Source organism: Bos javanicus, chromosome 8 (genome assembly GCF_032452875.1).
Source record: "Bos javanicus breed banteng chromosome 8, ARS-OSU_banteng_1.0, whole genome shotgun sequence".
Classification (NCBI taxonomy): Eukaryota; Metazoa; Chordata; class Mammalia; order Artiodactyla; family Bovidae; genus Bos; species Bos javanicus.
This window is the reverse complement of record NC_083875.1, coordinates 74,309,489-74,335,873: the sequence shown is the minus strand read 5'-3', so window position 1 is coordinate 74,335,873 and position 26,385 is coordinate 74,309,489. Positions and strand designations below refer to the sequence as shown.

General features: G+C 41.0%; 1 protein-coding gene across 2 annotated transcripts; it reads right to left on the bottom strand.

The window, feature by feature from the left end:
• Positions 1-397: 397 nt before the first annotated feature.
• BNIP3L (BCL2 interacting protein 3 like) lies at positions 398-25,770 on the bottom strand. Of its 2 annotated transcripts, none has more exons than XM_061425886.1 (6): positions 25,521-25,770; positions 17,787-17,970; positions 11,921-11,993; positions 6,024-6,127; positions 5,760-5,909; positions 398-3,127 (listed from the first exon to the last, which is right to left on the bottom strand). In XM_061425886.1, exons 1-6 carry the CDS (start codon positions 25,618-25,620, stop codon positions 3,079-3,081), a joined length of 660 nt encoding a protein of 219 aa, XP_061281870.1. In that variant the 5' UTR covers positions 25,621-25,770; the 3' UTR covers positions 398-3,078. The 2 variants fall into 2 exon arrangements, with proteins under 2 accessions (XP_061281870.1, XP_061281871.1); XM_061425887.1 differs by lacking the exon at positions 25,521-25,770 and adding an exon at positions 18,695-18,758.
• Positions 25,771-26,385: the final 615 nt, after the last annotated feature.

Below are 26,385 nucleotides of genomic sequence, written 5' to 3'. Positions count from 1 at the left end.
GTGAAAGACGGTTTTTCCGAAGGCCAGGGGTGGGAGGGGGGATGGTTTCAGGATGGTTCAAGTGCATTACAGTCATTGTGCACTTTCTCTTATTAAGACATCAGCTCCACCTCAGATCAGCATCAGGCATGAGACCCCGGAGGCTGGGGAGCCCTGCTCTAAACACAGAACCCCGTGGTACCTCATACATGATGAATGATCACGTCGTGTGATGGCTGTCTCCCCAACCCCAGAGTACCAGTCCCAGGAGGGCAGGGACATCATCCACTCCTGTGAGCCGGACACACTGCAGGTCCTCTAGAATCTGAGCAACTCAATGGAAAATGTGTATGTCGACGGGTATTCCCCTCAGCTCCCAGGCAACACACGGGACATAAAATCATATACTGACAGAAAGGGTTTTGTGATAGCTTTAATAGCACAAAATGTTTGTTGCTACAAGTTATACATGGATTGTAAACTGTATATCATGATACAAAGTGCTAACTAAATAGATGAGGAATGCATAATCACTTTGGCTCAGTTAAGTCCGATAATTTCAACAACTGGTTCACTTGAAGATTCATCTGACTGGCTAAATCTTCAGTTTTCATTGTTTAGAATAGTCAATGTTTTTACTGCAATCAGAATAACTTGCTGCACTTGTCAATGTGCAAGTTTGTGCAGTTTTGCTCTTGATTATATTTACAAATATCTTACGCCAGTTTTCATCAAATGTAGGAAAAGGAAGCCTGCCTTTTTGTCCCCAAATTGTGTACAGGCATAAAGCTTTTTAAACGTTGATCTTAAAACATGTCAACTGTTCATTGTCCAATTCTCCTTTCCAATCACACAATCTGGCTCCAGTCAAAACAAATCTGGTGAGGAGCATAAACATTTATCCCACACGTTAAGGTTATTGATAAATACTGCATGATTTCATCTTATGATTAAGTTCTACTGTGATCATGTATTCATGTTCTAAGTAATAGTCCAAAATTTCACAGCTATTTGAAGAAAAGGGGCAGAACTACATTTATTTTCAATGTTGGAAAACAAACAAAAAAACCCCACAAATGTACTCAATCACACTCCTGATAGGATTACTACTGAATCTCAAAACAGAGTCCTGTGTTGTCTGTATAAACTTGCTTTTCTCTAATTTTACCTTTCCCTCCCATGATACTCAATGTAATACAAACTGTGTTATCAGAACAGTTTAGCTCTTTAGTTCACTTAAGTTTATCGGCCTTTCCAATTTTATTCAAGGCTTTTCGAAGTCCAATGAGCCAGCAGATGTACTTTCTTCCCAAAGAAAAATGAAGACTTGAAATAAATAGGTTATAGAAGGCAAATCAGGTGTTATTAGATTTGTGAATAAGACACAGAAACAAGGCATAGTAAAAAGATGGCCAAAATTGTTGAGACAACAAAAACTAGAAAGAAAAAGTCAAAGAATTCAGAAGACTACCTGGATATACCATCTTCCTTAAAGATATCCAGATGTATTCTTGAATAAAGAGGTCAGAAACTAATTTTTTTTGTTTAAGCTATACGTTATTTTCCACTATAACACATCAACTTTACAAAACTTGATGTGAGAGAGAAGACAGATAGTTTCTGCAAACTAGCAAACCTGGTGGTTCAGAGTGCTTTTATTCAAGTTGACCTGGTTTTCCCTATGGTTCTCTAAATATTCAATGTCTATACCATAAACAGTAATTATTTATATATGACACATATAACAGCATCCCTTCAGAGTCATGCTGTGTGTTCAGAGAGCCAATCAACCTCCTTGAGATAAATGGTAACTGATGATTTCTAACAATTTGGTCCTAAAGCTTCACATTCGAGAAACGAACACAAAAGTGTATCATGAGAGGAAGTTGTTGAATGTTCTGGGACTTGCGGAGTCGAACTGGAAAGATGGCTACGGGAGGAGGAAGTGGCCAGCGCCTGTGGAATCACAGGAATCGTCTCAGGCAGGTTGTATGGCAAACATGAGAAAGGGAGTGAGCAGAAGAAAACCGATGGCTTCTCTTCAAAACTCTGTCAACTGTTCCCACAACCCAGGTCTGGTTTTCCAAGTTTCCCAAGAGCTTGAAATAACTCTGAGACAACTGTCTTCAGAGCTGAAAGGCTTCAGAGTGTAAGTGATGCTTCCTAAAACAAGAAGCCTGTATTTATACCACAAATTGGAACTCATTCCAAAGCCTCTTAGGAAAAAATAAAAAAGGAAAGAAAATTCAAAGTCGTGAAAAATTCACATGCAGCTAATAAACATAAAAATAACACACACACACACACACACACAAACCCCCAAAGCAATTTCATAGATTTCTTTCTAGGCCTGAGACATCCCTTATCTACACTATTGAAAAGACAGCATTATAACCTACTGGTATTAAAATCTCCTAATGTATTCTAGTTCTTGTACTTTATACCTATCATTTACGTAGCCTGCCTCCGACAAATTACAAAGGCGCCATTAAGAGGCTTAGACAAAGAGTGGCTCCAAAGCTGGTTTAAAATAACTTTTTATTGCCCAGGATATTTTTTTTCCTTGTGTCATATTTTGTCTGTTTTATTTGTTTTTCTTTTCTTTTTTCATAACTATAAATTCAAGCTTAGGGAAGCTTGCCTTTGTCTTGAAAAACAAAACAACAAAGCTTTCATATCATTTGCAACCTGGTCCCATTAGAAGAGACAGGTGGGTTATCTGGTAAGAGTAAGATTTATACCACGAATGGTGCAGGTCTAGGTCTGGTGGTACTGAGAGAAGACAATGGCATTCTTGACAAAATTACAATCTGCTGGTGGCATTTGCGGAAAAGAAGCCCTTGCAAATTTCTAAACGACAGTAAACTCTTATTAGGAAATTCTAAAGTGTTTTACAGGCCAAAAAGGGAATGAGGTTATTAGTAAAATGCCTCAACAGAGTTGGAATAAAATACTGGATTTGAGAGTTACTGGAACTTGGATACGTAAAAAGAGGGTGGAGGTTGGGTCATGCTTACAATGGTCTCAAGTTCAAATAAACTACTGTGACAAGACACCACTTCACAAGTCACACGCTGGCCCAGGGACTCTTCTCCTCCCTTAGTAGGTGCTGGCAGAAGGCGTGCTCAGTCGTTTTCCAATGTAGATGCTGAAAGGGAAACAGAGTGTGTCGTGTTTCATCTGTTTCAAGAGCTCTATACCAACTTGTCCACAGACTGCTGTACAAAGGAACGTCTTCAGCCGTTTGCAAAAAAGGGCTTTCTAAAGGTCTACATGCACGGTTCCGACACCCTGAAATCATCACTGACTTACCTGAAGCTAATCACCAACCAGCTAAACTGGTTTTATGTGATTATGTTTACTCGTGGGGCAGGACTGGACAGCAAAGGGCAGTGATTAGACACAGTCAAGCCAGAGAAAACAGATGCTTCTGAAGAGACAAGCAGAGCCAACCTCCTTTGAGGTGGTCTGCTGTGGTGGACAAAAAATTCTACCGATATTTAAGCTAAGAAATACAGCAATATACCTAACTACAAAGCTGCCCGTGCTATAAATGTTCTAACAGTTTAATTCTTTTTTAAAAAAATGTTTCATGATTCTTTTCTTCTCTTTAAATTTATTTACTTCTAATTACAGGTTAACTGCTTTACAATATTGTGTTGGTTTCTGTCATACATCAACATGAATCAGCCATTGGTATACACATGTTCCCTGCTTCTTGAACCTCCCCTCCCCACTCCATCTAGGCTGTCACAGAGCACCAGGTTTGAGCTCCCTGCATCATACAGCAAACTCCCACTGGCTACTGATTTTACATATGGTAATGTAGGTTTCCACGCTACTCTCTCCATTCATCTCACCCCTCTCCTTCCCCGGCAGTGTACCAGTTTAATTCTTAAGGGCCTTATATCACTTTCCCATGCCCAGCAAGGGTTTTACCCTTATAGAACAGAAGCAGAAGGGAAGTTAAGTTAAGGAAAAATACAGAACCAGCCCACACCCCAATGTAATGAAACTAATTTTTTCTACGTTTATTTTAACTGCGCTGGGTCTCAGTTGCAGCTCCTGGGATCTTCCCTGCGGCGTGCTGACTTATTAGCTGTGGCGTGCGTGTGGGTTATCTGCTTTCCCAACTGGGGACCAAACCTGGACCCCTGCACTGGAAGCTTAGAGTTCTACACACTGGCCCCAGGGAAGTCCCCCAATAATACTTTCCAAAATCCTTTTTTCCTCCATCTGATTGTATCAGTAGTTACACCAGCAAAAGAAACAGTCCAAAGATTCACAAAAGGAAGATAATTCAAGGTGCAAAAGCCAGCCAGCTTCCCGAGGGCAAATGAACTCCTGTGCAGTCAACCCCGGGGCGGGGAGTCTGAGCTCTGAGCCTGCCCCACGCCAGCCACACAACTTTCACACACTCCCTGTGTTGCTGTGCGCTGAGGCTGTCCTCACCCTCACGGAAGCAGGCACCCAGAAAGACACAAGAGGTGTGTGAGACAGTCAGGTGTGTTTGCAAGTTCACGACTGCGAACATCTCTCCCACAGGCTGAGCTCCTTATAGGGAAGTTAAAAGACGCTGTATCTTCTGTGCATTCTACCCAGAAAATGACCCACTGGGCATGCTCAAAGAGAAGGCCGGATATATCCTGAATATAAGTAACACCAAGTGCCTAACTCCTAAAATACAGGGTTGGCCAGAAAGTTTGTTTGGGTTTTGTCCACAAGGTGTTATGTTAAGAATGAACTTTCTGGCCAACCAGTATTTAAAAAATATATTTCCTCAATTGTTCAAATTAAAAAAAAAAAAACCAAGGAATTTAAAAGACATGCCAGAAAAATGAATGAATTACAGGTAAATGTGGGGTCAATTTTAGAAGAATTAAAAAAAAAAGACTATAAGGAGAGAAGAATCGTACTAATAGTATCAACCAATTTTTCAGTTTCACTCAAGGACTATTCAATAGAAGTGTGCTTTCCCACAAGAAATATTCACACCAACCCCAGCTTTACACACTAAAGGTTCATCTACTTTCAAACTCAGCTGATCCTGAGTAATTTATAGACAACAGCAACAAACCCAAAAAGAAAAATCAAATACAGAAGAGTTCACTTAAAAAAGTGATCATTTCAGGGATTAAATCATAGAAACAACTTGTTTTCAAATGAGGGAAAAACTCTACCATTACAAATCCTTGTTGGGACAGGTGTACCCCACTTTTTGAAAGTTTGATTTATGTCACTTCACTACGTAAGTTAGACCTACATTAGTACGTGTTTTTGTTCACTGAAAGAAATCTGAAGAGGAGTTTCACTTGTATCAAAAAAAAAAGGCAAAAAGTGAAAATACCACTTAGGACTGGTTTTGCAGAGAGCTGTTAGGGAGACAGGGCGCCCCAAGCAGTGAGAACTGCCCCGCCAAGCTCCTTCCTAGGGACCACACAGCATCTCAGCACCCGGCCTCCAGAGACGTGAACCGAGTCTGTGAGCATCTGTGCTTTATCTTGCACCCGCTAGCAAGACGTGTCCTCAGGTGACTGCTGCTTCACCTTGTGCCATTTTAGCTTACGGAAGCTTTCCTAGAAATGCTGTTCTTTCAGAGTGGGGGAACGTGTTATCAATAGTGTATCGTATCGACTCGTTCTTCTAAGCTCACTCCACTTGTGCTAACACATGAAAAGGAAAACTACACAAACTGCTTTCACATGTATTCCTTACATCCTGAAAACCAAATCTGTGCAGAAAATGAGTGGAAAAAACTTCAGCCATTGACCAGTACTTACCCTAGCCCCAAAGCCAAAACATGGGAGAGGAAGAGAGATGGAATGAACACCTTGAGAAACTCTGCGGAGAAGATCCCCCCTTTCTTCATGGCTCCACTTTTCCTCATGCTTAAGGAAACGGAACGCTTAGGGTGCCTGAAGTGGAACTCCCTGGGGGAAGAAACGCAGAGGAAGGTGTCAGACACACGTCAGACAGTGTCTGGGGCACTGGCGGGCCCACGCTGCTGTACCGTGTCCACTGCAAAGGGACATGCACCGACTTACTTGGGTGGAATGTTTTCAGGTCTACTGGACCAGTCGGACACCCAGTCTACGCTTTTCTTCAGAGCATCCACTTCTTTCTCTCCTTCTGCAACTTCTTCTTCTGACTGTAGAGGAGAATGCACACTTTAAAAAAGGAGAAAGGGAAGATAGAGCCTTCCTACTACAGAAGACAAATACGGACAGAAAATATACAAGAATCAAAGACTTGGGCATCAGTAATTTTTATGTAAGAAACATGCCATGTTTCTAAAAAAGCTGATAAAATAATCTAAGATCAGAGTATTTAATATCTTTAAAAAAAAAAACCTTGAGTGAGTTTTACTGTGGTTATATAAACATAAAATGAACCTGAAACTTGAATTATATCTCAATTTAAGAATATGAATCTGAAAAAAGTGTACATTAGAACATGTTAACTGAAGTGTGGAAAGCACTGATAATTGTTGAATCCGAATGGTACGTGTATGGATGGCCATCATAATAGGGTCTATTTACTTTTGTATGCATTCGAAAGTTTTCATAATTAAACACTAAAGGGAACATATCAAAAAGTATATGCTAACAAACAGAAAAAAAAAAACTGGGAGAGGTGTTGCAGAAACAATTTAAATAATTATTAACAAATATTTTAAAATAAATAGTATTTATTAAGCATTTATCAAGAGACAAGTATCAATCTAAGCACTTTCCATGTACTAAGCACTTTTCCCTATTAAAAAAAGGAACTATTACTATTCCATTTTACAGATGAGGAAACTGAGACATAAATAACTACCTAAGACTGTATGAGTAGTAAGTAGCAGGGCCGTATTCAAACCCAGGCAAACTGTCTCTATAGCCCCCACTCTTAGGGATTAAGTTTTTTTTTATTCCCTGGAAGGAGATTATAGTTTTTAGACAAATTGCTATCCAAATATTTCCCAAACTTTATTCAAAACCGGTGCACTACAGGTAAAGAATCTGCCTGCCAATGAGAGGGCACAGGAGACACTGGTTCAATCCCTAGGTCGGGAAGATCCCCTGGAGAAGGAAATGACAACCTACTCCAGTATCCTGGCCTAGAAAACTCCATGGACAGAGGAGCCTGGCAGGCCACAGTCTATGGGGTCACAAAGAGTCGGACATGACTGAACAACAAACTACATAAGCCAAAAGTTTTAAAAAGTAATTTAATACTGAGTAAGAATTTGACATCTTTCATATCAAATCTCTTTCTTGCTAATGAGAACCTAAACTTTCGGCCTGAGAACACAACATTTCCAATACCTTCTCTTTCAACAGAATCCACAGGGATGAACAATTTCTGAAAAATGACACAGATTTATTTATTCAGTTTTCAGGAATATGACCCAAAACCAAAGGGTCTCAAATGACCTGAAACCAAAGGATCTCGAAGCTAAGAATTATTTTGATGTTCTTTTGTTTGGACAGTTAACTTTTTGACCCAAACTTTCATTCTTTTCAGTAGGTAGTTATGAAAATTCTCTATGAAACAGCTGCCCCAGGAAGGTAACTTCAGAGAATCTCTAGGTATAGATGGCCCCTTTTGCCGTCAAACTGAAATTAAATCCCTGTGGATTTCTGCTGCTCTGGTACTGTCATTCTTAGTTCTGCTGGGCTTGACAAATTCCCCTGAACGACACAATGCAGCCTTTAGGATTAAGCTTGTTCCCACTGGGTTTTGAGATTACTGGGAACCATGAGTTGGCTCTCTGGAGTAAATCTGAAAACACTAAATCAAAACTGATCAACTGCTACAATTTACTTAGAGATCAGCCTGTCACAATGTCTCATTCAACACACTGTGGGTCACTTGAGTTTCTATCCTTGGTCTCAATCACCTCTTTTAAAACCACTCAAAGATTTAGATTTACATTTGTGAATAAGGTAATATTTCATCCTTTCCAAAAGAATGAAAATATAGTAAGATTTTATGCTAATTCTTAGAGATGATGATCTTCAGACTATGATTTAGGGGAAAAAAAACAAAACCCTGATCAGTTTAGAATGCTGACCTTAAGAATAAGGGCTGTAACCTTTCCTCATTCACTACCTTTTGCTTACTTTTATTAACCGTAAATTTACCAGTTTTAGGCTTTAAATTGCCTTCTGATTTTTAGAATTTTAGAATACTGTAAAAATGTGCTTCATCTAATGAAGTGCGAGTCATGCCTTTATCCAAATCAATACCCCTCGTCCCACATCCACGTCTATTATAATAGAAGATTCTGATCATTTCAGGGTGTCATCATGTGGAAGTCCCTTACTTTCTAACTGCTTACATTTTCCTTCTCTGGCCCACCCCAAGCTCTCTGAGGTCTCTGAACATGGATATTAAATTCCATACCACGGTACAGATAAACCACAGTTTTACAGGAGAGAAAAGGAAGGCATTTTCAGTTTGTATCATCTTCCAACCCACGCTGGCCTCTTTGGTCCCAGAAACACATTGAGAATTGCCTCTGAGAGACAATCTGTGGTCCATTTTCTGCTACAAACGTGAGATTCAAGAGGACCATCATCCTAAAAGTTCAGTTTGAACAATCTTTCTCCTAAACGCATTACATCTTAGGCTTCCCTGTACCATGAACGACTCACCTGACGTCTCAGTTCATTCTCACGACCTTGTGAGTGCTCCTGAAATCAATCCCATTCATCAGCTTACTTTAGTACAACAGGGGGCACAGGACCAGACAGCCGGGGTTTCAGCCCTATCACTTACTTCCTTGGGGACCTTAGCTAAGTAACTTAATTAAGACAAAGCTTCGTGTTTCCAGTTTATTCATGGGGATACTGTCATCTCTTTCACTGAACTGAAAATAATGTGGGAAAAACTTTAAAAAATATTCTAATAAATGAGTATGGAGATTTCTTAAAAAACTGGAAATAGAACTGCCATACGACCCAGCAATCCCACTGCTGGGCATACACATCTAGGAAACCAGAATTGAAAGAGACGTGTACCCCAATGATCATCGCAGCACTGTTTACAATAGCCAGGACATGGAAGCAACCTAGATGTCCATCAGCAGATGAATGGATAAAGAAAGCTGTGGTACATATACACAATGGAATATTACTCAGCTATTAAAAAGAATGCATTTGAATCAGTTCTAATGAGGTGGATGAAACTGGAGCCTATTATAAAGAGCAAAGTAAGTCAGAGAGAAAAACACCAATACTGTATATTAACACATATATATGGAATTTAGAAAGATGGTAATGATGACCCTATATGTGAGACAGCAAAAGAGACACAGATGTAAAGAACAGACTGTTGGGACTCTGTGGGAGAAGGCGAAGGTGGGATGATTTGAGAGACTAGCATTGAAACATGTATATTATCATATGTGAAATAGATTGCCAGTCCAGGTTCGATGCATGAGGCAGGGTGCTCAGGGCTGGTGCACTGGGATGACCCTGAGGGATGGGATGTGGAGGGAGGTGGGAGGGAGGGTCAGGATGGGGAGCACATGTACACCCATGGCTGATTCATGTGACTGTATGGCAAAAACCACCACAATATCGTAAAGCAATTAGCCTACAATTAAAATTTTTAAAAAAATTCTAATAAATGAGCGCCTTTCTTTTGTCTTCCTAAAAAGGCTAAAAAAGTCATGTATTCTTCATGTGGACGATATAAAAATATTCAATAAAAGCCAGTAATAGGCCTTTGTTAACTGTTTTTAACTGTTTCCTAACCCTAAGCTTCCTTCCCATTTATGAAAAAATTCATCCTTTTAAACCCTAAAGTAATTAAATGATCACTTCTTCAATTAAAAACAAGCAATATAAAAAGCTTTTTGAAAGTGTAAGTAAATTACACCTATTGACTTCTCCCTTACTAAGAGTCCTACTTTGAAGGATATAATGTTTTTCTACAGGAGTTAGACTGCTTTTCAAAAAATATAACCTGGCTTAAATAGACTGATCTGATTGTTAGCATCACTTACGCAGTGCTTGATGATAACAGAGTTCTTTTAGGTACTTGTTTCTGAATAGGGATCACAAGAGCGATCCTATCACAATCTGACAAGAGACCAAACTCTTTTCTCTCCTGAATTTCACAAATTCCTTTGGAATTCTAGGATGGATGCAGTCGGCTCTAGAATTCCACTTAAAATACAATTCTCAGGTGAGCCTAATTGTACACCTGCCACCCCATGAGCCAGGACTGTTCTTATCTGTGGTTGTTAGTTATCAGGTAGATTATTAGGGGGAAAAGGTGTGTGTGGAGGGGGAGGGAGGTCTAAGGTCAAGTAAGTTCGGGAAGCAGTCAGCTCTCAGTATCGGTGGGTCACACATCCTCGAGTATGGAAGCTGACTGCACTACCAGTTTACAGAAGGGACTTGATCATCCGTAGACTGTAGTATTGGGGGTAGGTGGTGGTGGTCCTGGGACCAGTCCCCTGAGAATACTGAGGAACGCCTGCACTTGGTGGAAATCAAGACTTCTTTACTGCAGGAATTTACAGAGCCTTTAATGTGTTTCTCATGCCCTGGTGCCACTGGAGAGGGAAGGTGAGTGAACCTGGGGACTGCAGTGTATTTCCCAGATATCTGACTTCAGAACTACTTTATGGAACCTCCCATCGAGCAAATGTTCCTTAAAATGTTTTTAGGGAAATACTAACTCTGGACTTTCGACTTGTCTGTAGAAAAGGCTATATGGATGGAGACAGCTAATTCAGGAAAAGACTGAAGCAAACAATTAATTCACTTCTCCATCCTGGGATTCCTTAGTACACTTTTTCCACCCCCACCCCACCCCTGGCATGGAAGCGTCATATAGTTTCCTCCTTGTTAGCTACAGCTAACTGCACACAACAAAACCGATGGACAGAGGCGAGCAACTCCACAATCACAGGCAGCCAGATCCCTACATGAGTGCCTTGCTGCTACAAGCTTCTGTACAACATAAAGCTCACTGTAAAATCGTTAGTAGTCAGTCCCATAGATTTTCTAGGTTTCAGAAAACAGCACAAATGAAGCACAGTCAACAAAAGGAGAAAGTGTGCAGCTTCTCAAACAGAAAGAACACTGAGTGGATCCCAGGTAACATGCAAAATATTTCCAGTGCAAAGGGAGTCAGGACACTGCAGAGTGAGAACCCCACAAAACAGTTTTTGTTAGCATTCACTGAAACATTCATTCAACATACATTCTTCAAGTACCTTAATGTGGGAGAAAAAAAACAATGCTTCCTGTTCTCAAGAATTTGCACTCTGACACTGGGAGGTGATCTGACACTGGGAGGTGATCTGACATGTCAATAAAGTCAAGGGCTGGTTATGAACATTCTACTTCATTAACATCCATTACTTATTTATCACAAGGTTTATAATAAAAATCTTTGTAAGCTTTCAATACTATATCCACCTATATTTCCAACAGTGTCAACTCCTAGTGAAAATTTACTTCTTCACCTTAAGGAACTTGGCGTGTGTAATTTAGGTGAGTTTTATCTCTTGCTGCTGAAAATCATCGCAACAGTCACTGACTTGATTCTAGGTGTAAAAAAAGCTTCACACCTGGTTCTACAACAGCTTTCATTTATTCTGTGACCTTAAATTAGTCATCAATCTCAGTTTTCAAATATTTATAAACTCAAGACACTAGCCTGGAATATCAGAATGGTAGAGACAAAAGAATTTCCCAATTCTTTTAGGTGACAAGATCCCAAATTCTTGGTTGTAAAGGAGCACATTCATGACCATAGGCATAAGTAAATTTCAACATCAGAACCTCAATAAGTTAAAAGAGCTTCAAACTATTTTTTAAAGTCTTTACTAAAGTCTTTACTCATAATCTTTACTGTATTTTAGCAAAACAGACTTAGAGATTTGTATTTTCCTAATTATTGTAAATCACAAAATTAAACAAACATACACACACACCTGAGAGCTATGGTCCTTGCTGGTGTGCATTTCCACATCAAACATGATCTGCCCATCTTCTTGTGGGGAAGGGCTGGAAGAAAAAGACATTGAGCCGTTAGTTTTCTTTCAATTTGTCAAGTAAATTAGCCTCTACTGGATATTAGAAAATTAAAAGTTACAGTAGTATGGCTTTCAAAAAGCAGCAAATCAGAAAGTATACCATAATGCTGTGTAATAAAAATTAAACTGAGCACTCTTACTGTCCAAATGATCTAGAATTTTTCAGTGGTGTTAAATTCCTTCACAGTGATAAATATGCAATGGAAATATTACCTAAAGACAGAAAAGCCTGTGACATTTTCTTATTTTTACTCCTTTTCCCAATAATGGTAAAAGGATCTTCAAATCAGAAACTCCAGTTTGGGATTCTTTTTCTCAATGCTCTCTCATCGTTAAATAATTCACCAGTAGTCCTCAAAGTGTGAAAACAGCTCTTAAAGACTCTTTCAGAAGGTCTGTAAGGTTAAAACTGTTCTTACAACACCATTAGGATTTATTTGCCTCTTTCATGCTCATTTGCTCATGAGAGTCCAGTGCAATTTTCCAAAGGCTGCATTATGTATAATATCATGACAGAATGCAAAAGCACATGAGAATCCAGCTGTTTTCTATTAAGTCAGATATTAAAGAGATGTGCATAAATATAAAACAATGCCACTATTCTTACAAATTTCTTGCCTATGGAAAACAGTTACTTTCTGTTTAAAAAAGTTACTTATGGTAATGTTTGTTGTTTGGTATGGTAGGTTTGTTATTATTGACTGAATGAATACATATTTTTTTAATGCCCTCAGTTTTACTTTCTACTACAGTAAATATCAAAACATATAACCCACATAAATAAAAGATCTTTGGGGTCCCTAATAGTTTTCACGAGTGTAAAGGAGTACTGAGACCAAAAAGTTTGAGAACCACTATTTTACTTGTTTTTAGAAATATTAACTCTGAGATATTTCAGAGTGAATTATAAAAGCTTATAACAAGTGATAACCTTTAACAAGTACAAGAATTATAAACTTTTAGACAAAGATACATGATCAAGAGTTGTACTTGATACAATAGATGACTACAACGTGGTTATTCTTAGCTGTATCGATGACTCCTTCTGTAACCATAGCGAGTCACTACATCTTTCACTACACAACCCACCTCCCCACATGTAAACTCAAGTGGGCATGAAGGATGCTCCAGGTTTAACTTGCTCAAAGGAATTGATAATGACTATTATGAAATTAAAAGACGCTTACTCCTTGGAAGGTAAGTTATGACCAACCTGGATAGCATGTTAAAAAGCAGAGACATAACTTTGCCAACAAAGGTCCATCTAGTCAAGGTTATGTTTTTCCAGTGGTCAGGTATGGATGAGAGAGTTGGACTGTGAAGAAAGCTAAGTGCCGAAGAATTGATGTTTTTGAACTCTGGTGTTGGAGAAGACTCTTGAGAGTCCCTTGGACTGCAAGGAGATCCAACTAGTCCATCCTAAAGGAGATCAGTCCTGGGTGTTCATTGGAAGGACTGATGCTGAGGCTGAAACTCCAATACTTTGGCCACCTCATGCAAAGAGTTGACTCATTGGAAAAGACCCTGGGAGGGATTGGGGGCAGGAGGAGAAGGGGATGACAGAGGATGAGATGGTTGGATGCCATCACTGACTCGATGGACATGAGTTTGGGTAGACTCTGGGAGTTGGTGATGGACAGGGAAGCCTGGAGTGCTGTGGTTCATGGGGTCGCAAAGAGTTGGACATGACTGAGCGACTGAACTGAACTGATTAGAGCTGCCAAGAGCATGTGTACGATGGTAATACATAGAGATGCTGGTGAGACTGACTAGAAAGTGAGATCCCCAGAAATGTGTCAGATATTTCCAAAGGTCTAGGAGTCTTTGACTATTATAACTGACATAAGTGAAAAGTATTAGTCGCTCAGTCATGTCCAACTGTTTGCGACCCTGAGGACTCTAACCCACCAGACTCCTCTGTCCGTGGAATTCTCCGTGTGAGAATACTAGAGTGGGGAGCCATTCCCTTCTTCAGAGGATCTTCCCAACCCAGGTCTCTCGCACTGTGGGCAGATTCTTTACCATCTAAGCCACCAGGGAAGTCACATAACTGACATAAGAGATTCTACGATGAGGGTAGGAAAAGGGAAAAGCTGGTTCTATATCAAACCACCATATCAATGTATTTAGAAAATTTCTGTCTTGAACTGGAACAGAAATCTCAGGCTACATAGTACAGGAACCCAGTAAAATGAGGGACTCTTATCCTCAGTGTACGGTCATGAGGCTGCTAACACTGCTGAATTCACAGCCACAGATCAGGTGAGGGGCCAGCCTCACACAGCCATGATGATGAGGACAAGGCAGCCAAACGATCAAGTCAAGAATCCCAGAGAAGCACTGTTCTTCTCTACACTCATCTTACCATGGCAAGCTCAAAGTATGCTCACTTAGCTTAACACTCAGCATTTCACTGGTAGGCTGATCTGAACAATCTGGCGTGCACTATTATCCTGGCTCGTTGGCTTAAAGCTCAACATTCAGAAAACTAAGATCATGGCATCTGGTCCCATCACTTCATGGGAAATAGATGGGGAAACAGTGGAAACAGTGTCAGACTTTATTTTTGGAGCTCCAAAATCACTGCAGACGGTGACTGCAGCCATGAAATAAAATGACGCTTACTCCTTGGAAGGAAAGTTATGACCAACCTAGATAGCATACTCAAAAGCAGAGATATTACTTTGCCAACAAAGGTCCATCTAGTCAAGGCTATGGTTTTTCCAGTGGTCATGTATGGATGTGAGAGTTGGACTGTGAAGAAAGCTGAGCGCCGGAGAATTGATGCTTTTGAACTGTGGTGTTGGAGAAGACTCTTGAGAGTCCCTTGGACTGCAAGGAGATCCAACCAGTCCGTCCTAAAGGAGACCAGTCCTAGGTGTTCATTGGAAGGACTGATGCTGAGGCTGAAACTCCAATTCTTTGGCCACCTGATGCGAACAGTTGACTCATTTGAAAAGACCCTGATGTTGGGAGGGATTGGGGGCAGGAGGAGAAGGCGATGACAGAGGATGAGATGGCTGGATGGCATCACTGACTCGATCGACTTGAGTCTGAGTGAACTCTGGGAGTTGGTGATGGACAGGGAGGCCTGGCGTACTGCAATTCATGGGGTCACAGAGAGTCAGACACGACTGATCGACTGAACTGAACTGAGGAAACTTTTAAAATTTTCTCCTGTCTTGACAACAGGATGAGAATCTCTAGGGACAGGGTCTCTGCGCTAGTATTTTTAAAAGCTCCTGGGGTGAATCTAGTGTACAGGTTGGAAACTCCAACAAGAGGCTGGAACACAAAGCAAACACACAGAGGTTATTTTCTAATAATCACTGCAGTGACAATCATGTTTGTTTGTTTTAGTCACTAAGTCATGTCTGACTCTGTGTGACCCTATGGACTATAGGATTTCCCAGGATCCTCCGTCCATGGGATTTCCCAGGCAAGAATATTGGAGTGGGCTGCCATTTCCTTCCCCAAGTGGCAGTCATATAGCTACAGGATAATTTTTAAATTAAAAATATACATAGGGACTTCCTTGGTGGTCAAGCGGTTAAGAATTCAACTTGCAAAGCAGGGGACATGGGTTTGATCCCTGGTCCGGGAACTAAGATCCCACAAGCTGCAGGGCAACTAAACCTGAGCACCACAACTACTGAGCCTGTGCACTCTGGAGTGACCTGATGTAGCCAAATAAATAAATGAATATTTAAAAATAAATATATAAATATTTTAAAATAAATAAAAATACACATAAGTTAACTTTGGAACTATAGCCAACACTCTTCAAACACTTCCGCCTACAAGAAACAGTTCTTAACAATTCCAAGTATAGACACATTGGCAATTTTGATGACATGAGCTGTAAAGATGTTTTTAAATGTTTAGGTGTTAGATATCCCTAGAAAGCATCACTGAGCTAGAGTCCGAGGCCTCCTCTGAGGGGTGACTGGTAACCCAGAGCCTGAAAATGAGTCAGTGAGAACACAAAAGTGTCTAAGAGCACCTACCACACATCAATTAACATGTTTAGAAACCTAACTGGAACACGTTCATGGGAAGATGAATTTGTATTAGATCACAAATATAACTGCAACCCCTGGTGGTCAGTGGTAAAGAACCCACCTGCCAATGCAGGAGACGTGTGTCCCATCCCTGGGTCAGAAACATCCCCTGGGGGAGGAAATGGCAACCCACTCCAGTATTCCTGCCTAGAGAATCCCATGAACAGAGGAGCCTGGTGGGCTATAGTCCACAGGGTCGCACAAGATTAGACATGACTTCTTGACTAAACACACACATAAGTGATACAAGATGACCAGAAGGTGGGCAGGTGATCTTTTCTCTGCTCAATGACAGCACCAAGGGAACGGCCAGTTAAAGGACTCGCGAGTTCCCATGATGCAGGATTGCATATTTGAACATATAACAAAAGCCTTATCAGCAGGCCCATAACCAGCAGAAGACTTCAGAAGCCCATCAGTGAGTCCCACAACATAATATAAATGTGATTCACAAAAACAGACTTCTGCTGGAGCTCCTATACCTGGTGGCAAGCTGCTCAGAGGCACGCCATCTGCTCATAACAAGAGCTATCCTGGCTCCTCAGAAGCCCAGGGACATGTGAGCGATGTGAGGAGGTGTTGGGGGCGAGGGTGTGCCACATGGCCATCACACCAGTCCTTTGTGCCTCAGTAATAGCAGTGGATCACCTGTCATGCAGGAACTTTGAATATGATTTAACTCTTGATTCTCCTTTTCTACATTTTCTGGTAAGAAACAACAGCATGTACTATGCACAATTTTTACAAAGTATAAAAACTCTGAAGACCGATGGCCAGCATTGCATCCTCTACAGATAATCACTGTTTACATTTCAAGATGGCTCCTTAATCTATTTCCTGTGTATCTGCATTTTCTATATGGCCAGTGTCAGTGAACTCTCATTAGCCAGAAGATCATCCAATAACCCAAAGTGCTAATACTACAGCTGTCACCAGTCTAAGAATTGTTCAATATACCGCTAATGTCATTTAATTCCTAGTCCCTCTGGAAAAAAGAGAAGGCTGTACTGAGAAGTACACTAACAACTCAGTTCCACTCTCCTCATATATATTTGTATCCTGAACTCCCTCACAATAAGCAGTCCTTCATCAGAAGAACTAGTCTCCCCAAGCCAAATATAGGAAAACAAGAAATAAAACTTCTTTTGAGCTTTAAGGAAATTCAATAGCCTTCAAAATTAACTATCTTTACAGACCCTGGTTGGTGCCTCCATCAGACTAATACTGGTATAACTTGAATCAGCTTGTAGTTCCTGCAACTCAGACATTTAGTGAGTGGCTACTATATGCCAGCACCATGATTGTCAAGAGTGAAGCTGGACCCCTGCCTTTTAAAGCCTCACAGACTACATAAGGGAGGACAGATACATACAAAGATAACTGTATACGAGGCAGAAAGAGACCTGTGAAAAGACAAAGGAAATGGGAGAAAGATTAATTCTCTAAGTAAACATACATATCACTGCCTGGTAAATATCTGAAAATGATACAATCTGAAGAAGGAAACTAACTGATTTAATCTAAGGAAAAAGTGGGAACTCATGTCCTTGTCAACTGGCTGTCTGATTTAAACACATGCTGCCAAGAAATTGGGAGCTATATTTTTGTCAAATGAGGATGTAACTCATTTATTTTTTCTAATGGGAATTAACCTGGCAGCCCACCCATTTCTGGAATTCCACCAGAACATGGATCTCACTCACCTGTCGCAATGAGAACTGCCTCTTGAACTGCTCTGTCCGGATTCATGCTGTGCGTCCAAAAGAATCTTCTCCATGTCCCCATTGTGGATGGAGGATGAGGAGGGTACGTGCTCTAGCCCCCCATTCTTCCCATTGCCATTATCATTGCCATTGCTGCTGTTCATGGGGAGCTCCACCCAGGAACCTGTTGGACAAGTCAGATAACTGCCGTCAACCACAGCAAACAGCGGGCTTGAGTGTGCATGTACCATGCAGCCATGGTGAATTCAGATAAGAATTCTGGCTCGCCTGGAACCAGAGGTCCAAGTATTCTCAAGAAAATAAACAAAGAGCAATAAAAGTCAGAAGATCTACACCGCTCTGTTCCTGAAGGTTCTTGTGCAATCCACCGATGTAGAAGAAGCTGGAACTCTAAAATGAGGAACTTAGAAACATGTCTTTCAGCCAGTTTTCTCTCTGGTTAAAACTTACGTACAATAAACACTGCAGGAGAACTTTTAGGTTGCTTTCAGAAAATAAATAGCTACTTTATTACCAGATAGGCTGCTTACCTTTAATATTTTAGTTACATATATACGTATTTTCCATAGTCTGCCTTTATCTACTTAGTTGTACAGTCTCTATCTGGCTTAGAAATTTCATAAAGTTTATCTTAGTAGTTAGCAACTGTGCCCTGATTAGTACAAACAACTGAGAAGCTCCTGGAGAGGCAACTTCAGTTGATCATAAACATGTCAATTTGTGTGCAAGTCTGGAGCATAAAAATGAATGCAGCTGGCTCTTTGTTAAATCAGGTGAGAATGCTAAAAGCTCTAAAAAACGCTTTCCTGTCCCACAAATTAGTTTCTTCCCTTCCTTTATACCGTATTCTTTCCATTCCTTCTCCTTTCTCTATGCACTAAACATACCTTGCAAACTTGGCTTTTCTTTCTTCGCTCCCACAAGTTCCACTGCCTAGGGTTTTCATGAGGCCGAGCCAGGGCGGGGGGGGGGGGGGGGGTGGGGGGGGGCGGGGGCGGAGCGTGCATGGGCAACACTGACTGCCTCAGACGGAAAAGAGGGTGGAGCCACAGGAAATGGGCGGGGCCCCGGACATTTGGATTGGTCTTGAAAATATGGCTCCATGAGTTTGCTGACTACAAGAATGTCCTTTAATTTTAGTAAGAATTGACAATAGCCAATAAAGCAACTTCACAACAAAAGAAAAGAGTGGTATATTTTTTCTCATAATTTCCATTCCTTACAACGAATTTTGTTTATAAAAGGTAATCACATAAGTTGGTGGAATCGTTCCTGTAAACTCCAAGCACAAGTGTTGGAGTTCTGTGGCTGAACAGTCTCCTATCAGTAAGTCAGAGTAACAGGCTCAAACCCTAAACTGCACCCTAAATGAGGTGATGGCTAATCTAGACTCAGAAGTGAACTCAATATGACCGGTCTACAAAGGAAAAGCTCAAAAGGTAGCCCTGGCTGGAAATCTGACTTTCCCACTTATTGTGACTTCAGTTGCCTCATCTGTAAAATAATGATAACAAAGTACCTTCCTCCCAGCGTTGCTGTGAGGACTAAGTAGAGGAATACAGGAAAAGTGTCTCGTAAAGAGGAGATGTTTGTCTATGCACTAGTTAAAAGAGTTGATATTTGTAATGTACAGTGTTTGCTCCATAAAAATGAAGTTCCCTTTTCCTTCCTTTTCCCTCCAAGGCAGTCCCAGTGGCTGTCAGAATCCCATCATCACCACCAAGTCTTTGGCATTGTATTGTCAAACAACACAATTGTGAGACATCTCTGAGGTCGTCTTCTGTCCACACACAAAAATGTACACAGACTGGACAGGACTCAAAACAGATGAACAAATTCCACTAGCAAAGCTAAGAAAGATCTAACACTGGAGGTCATTTAACTAAATGCTTATGCTTGGAGGGCATATGGAGTGCATAAGAAATACACTAAAAGCACCCTTAAGTTTACAGCTCTGTCAAAATATTTTCTTTCCTAAAGGCTATCAACCCAGAATATTCACTGGAAGGACTGACGCTGAAGCTCCAACACTTTGGCCACCTGATGCAAAGAGCTGACTCATTGGAAAAGACCCTGATGCTGGCAAAGACTGAAGGCAAAAGGAGAAGGGGGCCGCAGAGGATGAGATGGTTAGATAGCATCACTGAGTCATGAATTTGAACAAACTCAGAGAGATAGTGGAGGACAGATAGAGGAACTTGGTGTGCTATAGTCCACGGGTAGCAAAAGTTGAACATTGACTTAGCAGCTGAACAACAAGAAAGTATTTTAACTGAAAAGAGTGACAGATAAAGGTATATGATGAACAAACTGTTTTGTTTTCTACTCCCACTCTTTTCTAGGACTGAAAAAACCTAATTTACACCAATAAGACCAGTTCTTCTTGTTCAGAAGCCCAATGTGACAAATAAAAGCCTAGAGTTGCTCTGGTAGAAGTAGAACTAAGGAACCAGGAGTTCTAGAAGGGTCTCTGTGAAAGCCAGTCTTCCCTAAAATATAATTAACGTTCACTGGAAGCAGCTGATTGGGAGAAAAAAGGCTGTAACAATATGAGGGTTTGGAGACCTTGCTTTTTGTTTGAAGGACTTCCAAACCCATATGTAAATTCCACTTTCTACATTAAACGTATGTAAGTAATCAGAGTGTAGGAACTTGAGGAGACACACCTAGAAAGGCTTGGTGAAAATGACCTGCAACAGCCTTAATGTGTGTGTGTGCTCAGTCACTCAGTCATGGCCCCCCAGGCTCCTCTGTCCATGGGATTCTCCAGGCAAGAAGACTGGAGTGGTTTACCATTTCCTCCTCCAGGGGATCTGGCGTCTCTTCTGTCTCCTGCACTGGCAGGCGGGTTCTTTACCACTAGCGCCACCTGGGAAGCAACCACCTCTACTGCGTGATATCATCTCAAAGGAAGAAGAAACCTCTGGCGTAAGTCCTGGTAATACCACCATGTGATAAACAGCGTGATGACTACAGTTAATAACTGCATTGTGTATCTGAATGAAAAGAGAGTAGCTCTTAGAAGTTTTCACCATAGGAAAAAATTTTTTGTAACTTTGTGATGATGAATGTTAACTAGACTCAACTGTATTGGTCACTTTAGAATAAATAAATAAAACCATTATTTTGTACACATGAAACTCATACAATGTTGTATCTCAGTTACACCTCAATTTAAAACACACACACACACACACACACACAGAGGCAGCCTGGATGGGAGAGGACGTTTCGAGGATACATACATGTGTATGTATGGATGAGTCCCTTTGCTGTCCATGTGAAACCATCACAACACTGTTAATCAGCTATGTTCAAACATAAAATAAAAAATTAAAAGAATACAGAAGGGTTGCATGCACACAGTGCAAAAGCAAAAACAAAACAAAACACATCTACCTCATAGAGTTGTTGGGAGGATCACAGGAATAATAAAAATAAAGTGCTGTGTGTTAGTTACTATTATAGTTCTACTCATTATCTTTTAAAAAACACCTATTACAAAATTAATGCATTCCTTGAAAATGTAAACAGTACATGAAGGACAAATTCAACCCTGTTCCCAACCTCCCATTCCTACTCCTAAAGGAAACTACTTTAAATAGCTTCATTTGGAGACTTCCAGAGAATACTTCATTTTTTTGTGTTTTGCTTTTACAAAAAAAAAAAAAAGGAACTGTATTGCACCTACTTTTCTGTAACCAGTGTTTCTTACCTAACAACTTGATGTTTTTCAATGTCAGTATATGTTGCTTTACCTTATTCCTTTGCATTGCATCCCATCATAAAGATATACCATGCTTTAACCATTATCCAAATGGCAATGGTTAATCATTACCCAAATGACTGTCTCTTAATATTTTGTTATTACCCAGGACTTCCGTGAACATTCTGCCAAGTAATCTGGCAATATCCATTAAAAGCCTTAAAAAAGGAGATTGTCGTTAACTCTTAATTCTCTTCCAGAAATATCATCTATGGAAATATTCAGAGAAGAGCAAGTTAGACACGGATATCCATTAAATGTTTACATAGTAGCTTTATCTTTTGAGTAAAAATGAATAAAGGCAGACTTGTCTTTCTCAATAGATGAACTACATATGCCTTTTTCTCATCACCTACTTCATTCCTGATTTGCAGCCTCAGAATTCCTGCCTGGTCTAAGGTTACCAAGTCCCTTTTTCCTTGGAAAGGAAACAAGGCAAGATATGAGCACTGTGCTGTCCAAGTATTACAAAGTTGAAAGAAAAACCTCAATGAATTCTCTTCCTAATAAATAAGCTTTAAAATTAAAAACTGGAGGCCCTATTATGTTAAAAGACTACTTACAAACTAACCATGGTTCTGTTGTGTCAGGTTGCACATATACACACTACAGGAGCTATTTTCTAGTTGAAGTGTGAGAACTGCTAAGAGGATTCAGAGACGCATGCCTCCACACTGTGAAGGCTGGTCCAGTAATTGTGATTACATTCATGACTGCTTGGTGTGTTTGCTCTTTAGAATTTTATAAGCACCAGTTCAATCCTCTTGCAAGAAGGGAAAATGGGAAAGTGAGAGAATGTGGGAAGGGAGAGAAGGAAAAAGAGTTTTTCTCACTCTTTCCCCAAGTTTTCAATCCCATGTGCAACTCATTCTAACCCAGGGTAACACATTTCATTATGTCTTATTTTCTTTCCTCAAAACCTGTCTTTTACTTAAAGTACCTGATGCTGGAATCCAGCTGAGAACAGTCACTGACATTTTTCTTTAAAACAACAGTAACAACAAAACAGTATTATAAGGCACTGAAGTGTCATGTATCATAGCCTTAAAGGCCTTCTTGTAGTCCTGGGGAACCAAGTACACCATAGCTGAAGATGTTTAAAAGATTAAAAAAAAAAAAAAAAAGGCTGTACTGCCTACATGAAATAATAACAAAAACTGGATTACTACTGTAATTTTCCTCATCTTACCTACTGAATTTTATGACATAAATGTCCAATATCCTTAAGTAAATTGATACTTTCTCTAAACTAAAAGTAGCAACTGGAAAATATTCTTTTAACTTTGGAAGTAGTTCAGATATTTCTCCACTGATTTGTAATGAAAGCAAACAGTCCCTCTACACGGATAAACTTTTTTTAAAAAGTCAGAGAAAGGTTTCATTATTCCAAAAATTTCAATAATTTGCTATTAAAGCCCCACTTTGACCCCTGAACTACAGATAAAATCCCAAGCCACAGATTATCTGTACAATGAGTTCATCTCCTGTTTTTCAGACTTGTGCAACTTTGCCCAACAAAGAACTTCAACTTATCAGCAATTTGGGTAGTATTAGACGCCTGAATAAGTTGTTTTGCAGAGTGTCCAAAAATCACTTGAAGGAATCAATAAGCCTTCTAGTTTTGTTCAGTCCAGATTTGTGTATCAGGCTTAAAAAAAAAGAGTGAAAGGCAAGAGAAGCATAATGAAATGTGGCACCATCTAAAAGCTTTTCAATAACATTTAAAGCAGTTCGCCCTAGCTCCAACAAAACACTTTCTATCTAGCAGATTTCCCGAAGCAACATTTTGATACTATACATACAGGCTGAGCATCCTTGCACTTCTGTAACAGCTAATACAAATGTATCAGCACCTGATTGGTCAAGGACATCAAAGACCTCAGGGGTCTGTCAGAACAGGGAGGAAAATCATCACATGGAGTCCAACCCCATTTTTCTGTTACATGGTCAAAGGTAAAGAAAAATTCCTTTGCTTTCTGTGATGCCAGGGACATATACTAACCAAACAGCTAATTTGTATCACAGAAAAACTGGAGTGCAATCAAGAAACAATATACTACAAAGAGATCCATAGGCAGGTCACCTCTGTACATTAGGTGGGATATAACACAGGGAATAAATAAGAAACACACAAGATCAGGGGATTGTGGGCCACTGAAGAGAAGTGTCCTGAAAGGAACACTAGATCGGGTGAAAGTAAAACCTCAGCTCTAGGATTTAGCCTGTGGTGAACTTGGACAACACACCTGACTCTAGACTTGTTTCTCTCTTTTTATGTGCTGATTTTTGCTGTACAGCAAGGTGGCTCAGTTACACACATAAATATATATATATTTTTTACATTTGTTTCTAATATGGTTTATCCCAGGAGACTGGATATAGATCCCTGTACTATACAGGAGGACTTTGTTGTTTATACATTCTAAATAGACCTGTTTCTTTACCAGTAAAGAACAGTGGACAGCTACTGCTAATGTTTCTTCCCGTTTTAAAATCACTTGCTTTTAAAAGAGTATGTTTAAAAAAAATTCTTTTTAATTAATAATTTTTAAATGCATATTAATATGAGGCAAATAACATTAAAAGACAACGAAATTAATCCTAATTTACTGTAGGAAATAATACATAAACCTTACATTCCAGAACATAAGACACTTCAAATTTTTGAAAAGTCAACATTTAAGGAATCACTTAATCAAAAGATGGAGCAAGAAAAATAAGCACTGAAAACATTTTTTAAATACTCAAATTCTATCTCAATATTGTGAGGAAAGGAACTCTCTTCTTTAAAATAATTGTTGGGCCATGTTGAACACCTCTCCCTGATCAAAGATCTTGCAGTGCTTTTAATGTCATTTAAGCATCCAACTGATTTTTAAACGACTTTATGTGGCCATATGTTAACTGTCCCAACTACCTCTTTCAAAAGGCAAATTACAGGAAGGTTAGGCAAGAACCTTCCCAAGACTTTCAACGAGCTTTAAAGGGAACTGGGAAAAACCTCAGAACAAGATGTCTAAGCACCAGAATGTTAGGAAAAGCAACCGTATTTGGTCGTAATTCGTAATTCGATATTGGCATTGACTTTCAACAGCCCACTTTTAACACATTAAAAACGAATGAGTTTTTAATCCCGTCTCTGAAAATCCATTGCCCCAGACGCCAAGATTTGTGCAATCTTGGACGGTTCAAGAGGCTGTTCATAATCAGGTTTACAGGACACACAACACGATCGTTTAAAAAAAAAAAATTACTTGAGCAACTCTGAAACATCTTTTTTAAAAAAAAGTAGCATAGCCTCCTCACCCCCACCCTCACGTGATACAAGTAACCACTAAATTACCAAATAATTTTCCTGGCCAGCCTGTGCTAACAAAAGAACGCAACAAGAGGGCTCACGTTCCGAGCCCAGGGGAAAGGCCGACCCAGAGAGGTGGGGTCAGCCGGGCCTGGCCCAAGCTCCCAGCACCCTTGACCTCCCGCCCGCCCTCGGCCGCCCCCTCCTCTCGGCCTGCTGCCCGCGTCCATCCCCCGGCGTCCCAGCCGCACGTCCCCATCTCTGCCCACGTCCCCTTTGCTGCCCGCTCCGCCCACCCTCCCTCCCGCGCCGCAAGGCCCACCCCTCCACACCCCGATTGGCTCCTCTCTGGGGCCCACCACAGGTGGGATCTGCTCGACCCCCTCGTCTTCCCGCCCAACTATCCTCCCCAACCGCGAACCCAAGCCGTTCCCCATCCAAGACCCCAGGAGAGAGCGGAGCCAGGTTAGGAGGAAGACAGAAGCGACTCCTCCAGATCTGTGACGGGAGCTGTCAGTCATCCGCACATCCTCGGCCTTGACCAATGGGCTGTCTTCTCCTCCCGCCCCCCGCGCGGAGCTGGCGGCGGCGACCCGAGCAGCTCCTCCTCCCCCATCCCCTTAACCGAGTCCGCTGGCCCAGCACTCACTGTTGAGGCCGGCAGGCGGTGGCAGAGACTGTTCGCCTTCCTCACAGTTATTGTTGTTGTTGTGCGGGGGCGGCGGCTGTTCTACTAAGTGAGACGACATTGTCTGGCGGCTGGAAAAGCTGCGGCCCCGCAGCAAGGACCGTCTCCGGTTCTCGGGCAGCAACACAACAAGCCGAGTCCCCCGCCCCCCTTTCCGCGCCTGCGCAGTCCCTCCCCCACGTGACGTCAGGACCCGCCCCGACCACGTGAGGACAACACAACAAGCGACGGGGCGGGGCGGGGGCGTGCCCAGGCGAGCAAGGTACGTGGAGACGCGGGAGTCGCGCTGACGCGCGAGTCGCGCTGACGCGCGCGCCAGGAATGAATTCCTGCGTGTCATTGACTGGCAGGATGGAGTAAGGTATGCGGCTGTAACTGGAATAGAGGATGAGGAGACGTGTAATGAGGAAGTGCAAGGGCCTCAGGTGCTGACACGCAGGTCTCCCACACCTGCGGGATCATTGTTTTATCCTACCCGTGAGCATTTCTTTTTTAATTTCCGTAAGGACTCTTTAGATATTTACCTATATAGGTATCGTGGTGACACAAGGGAGGTGCCTCCCCGTCATAAATCTAAAATCAAGCTGGTGGAACACTGACACGCCAAACAAGGAACAATATAAGGCAGGCCAGATTTTTTAGTTGTTAAACAATTTAAAAAAAAACACATAATTACAAACAACACGCAATCATTATTTTAAAAATGGAAAATTTCAGGAAAACAGAGAAGAATATAATCACATAAATCGCATCACTTGGCCCATTCTGGAACAGGACATGTGAAACGTTGTTTCCTATAGGTGGGTTAACCTTAAACCATGTTCCT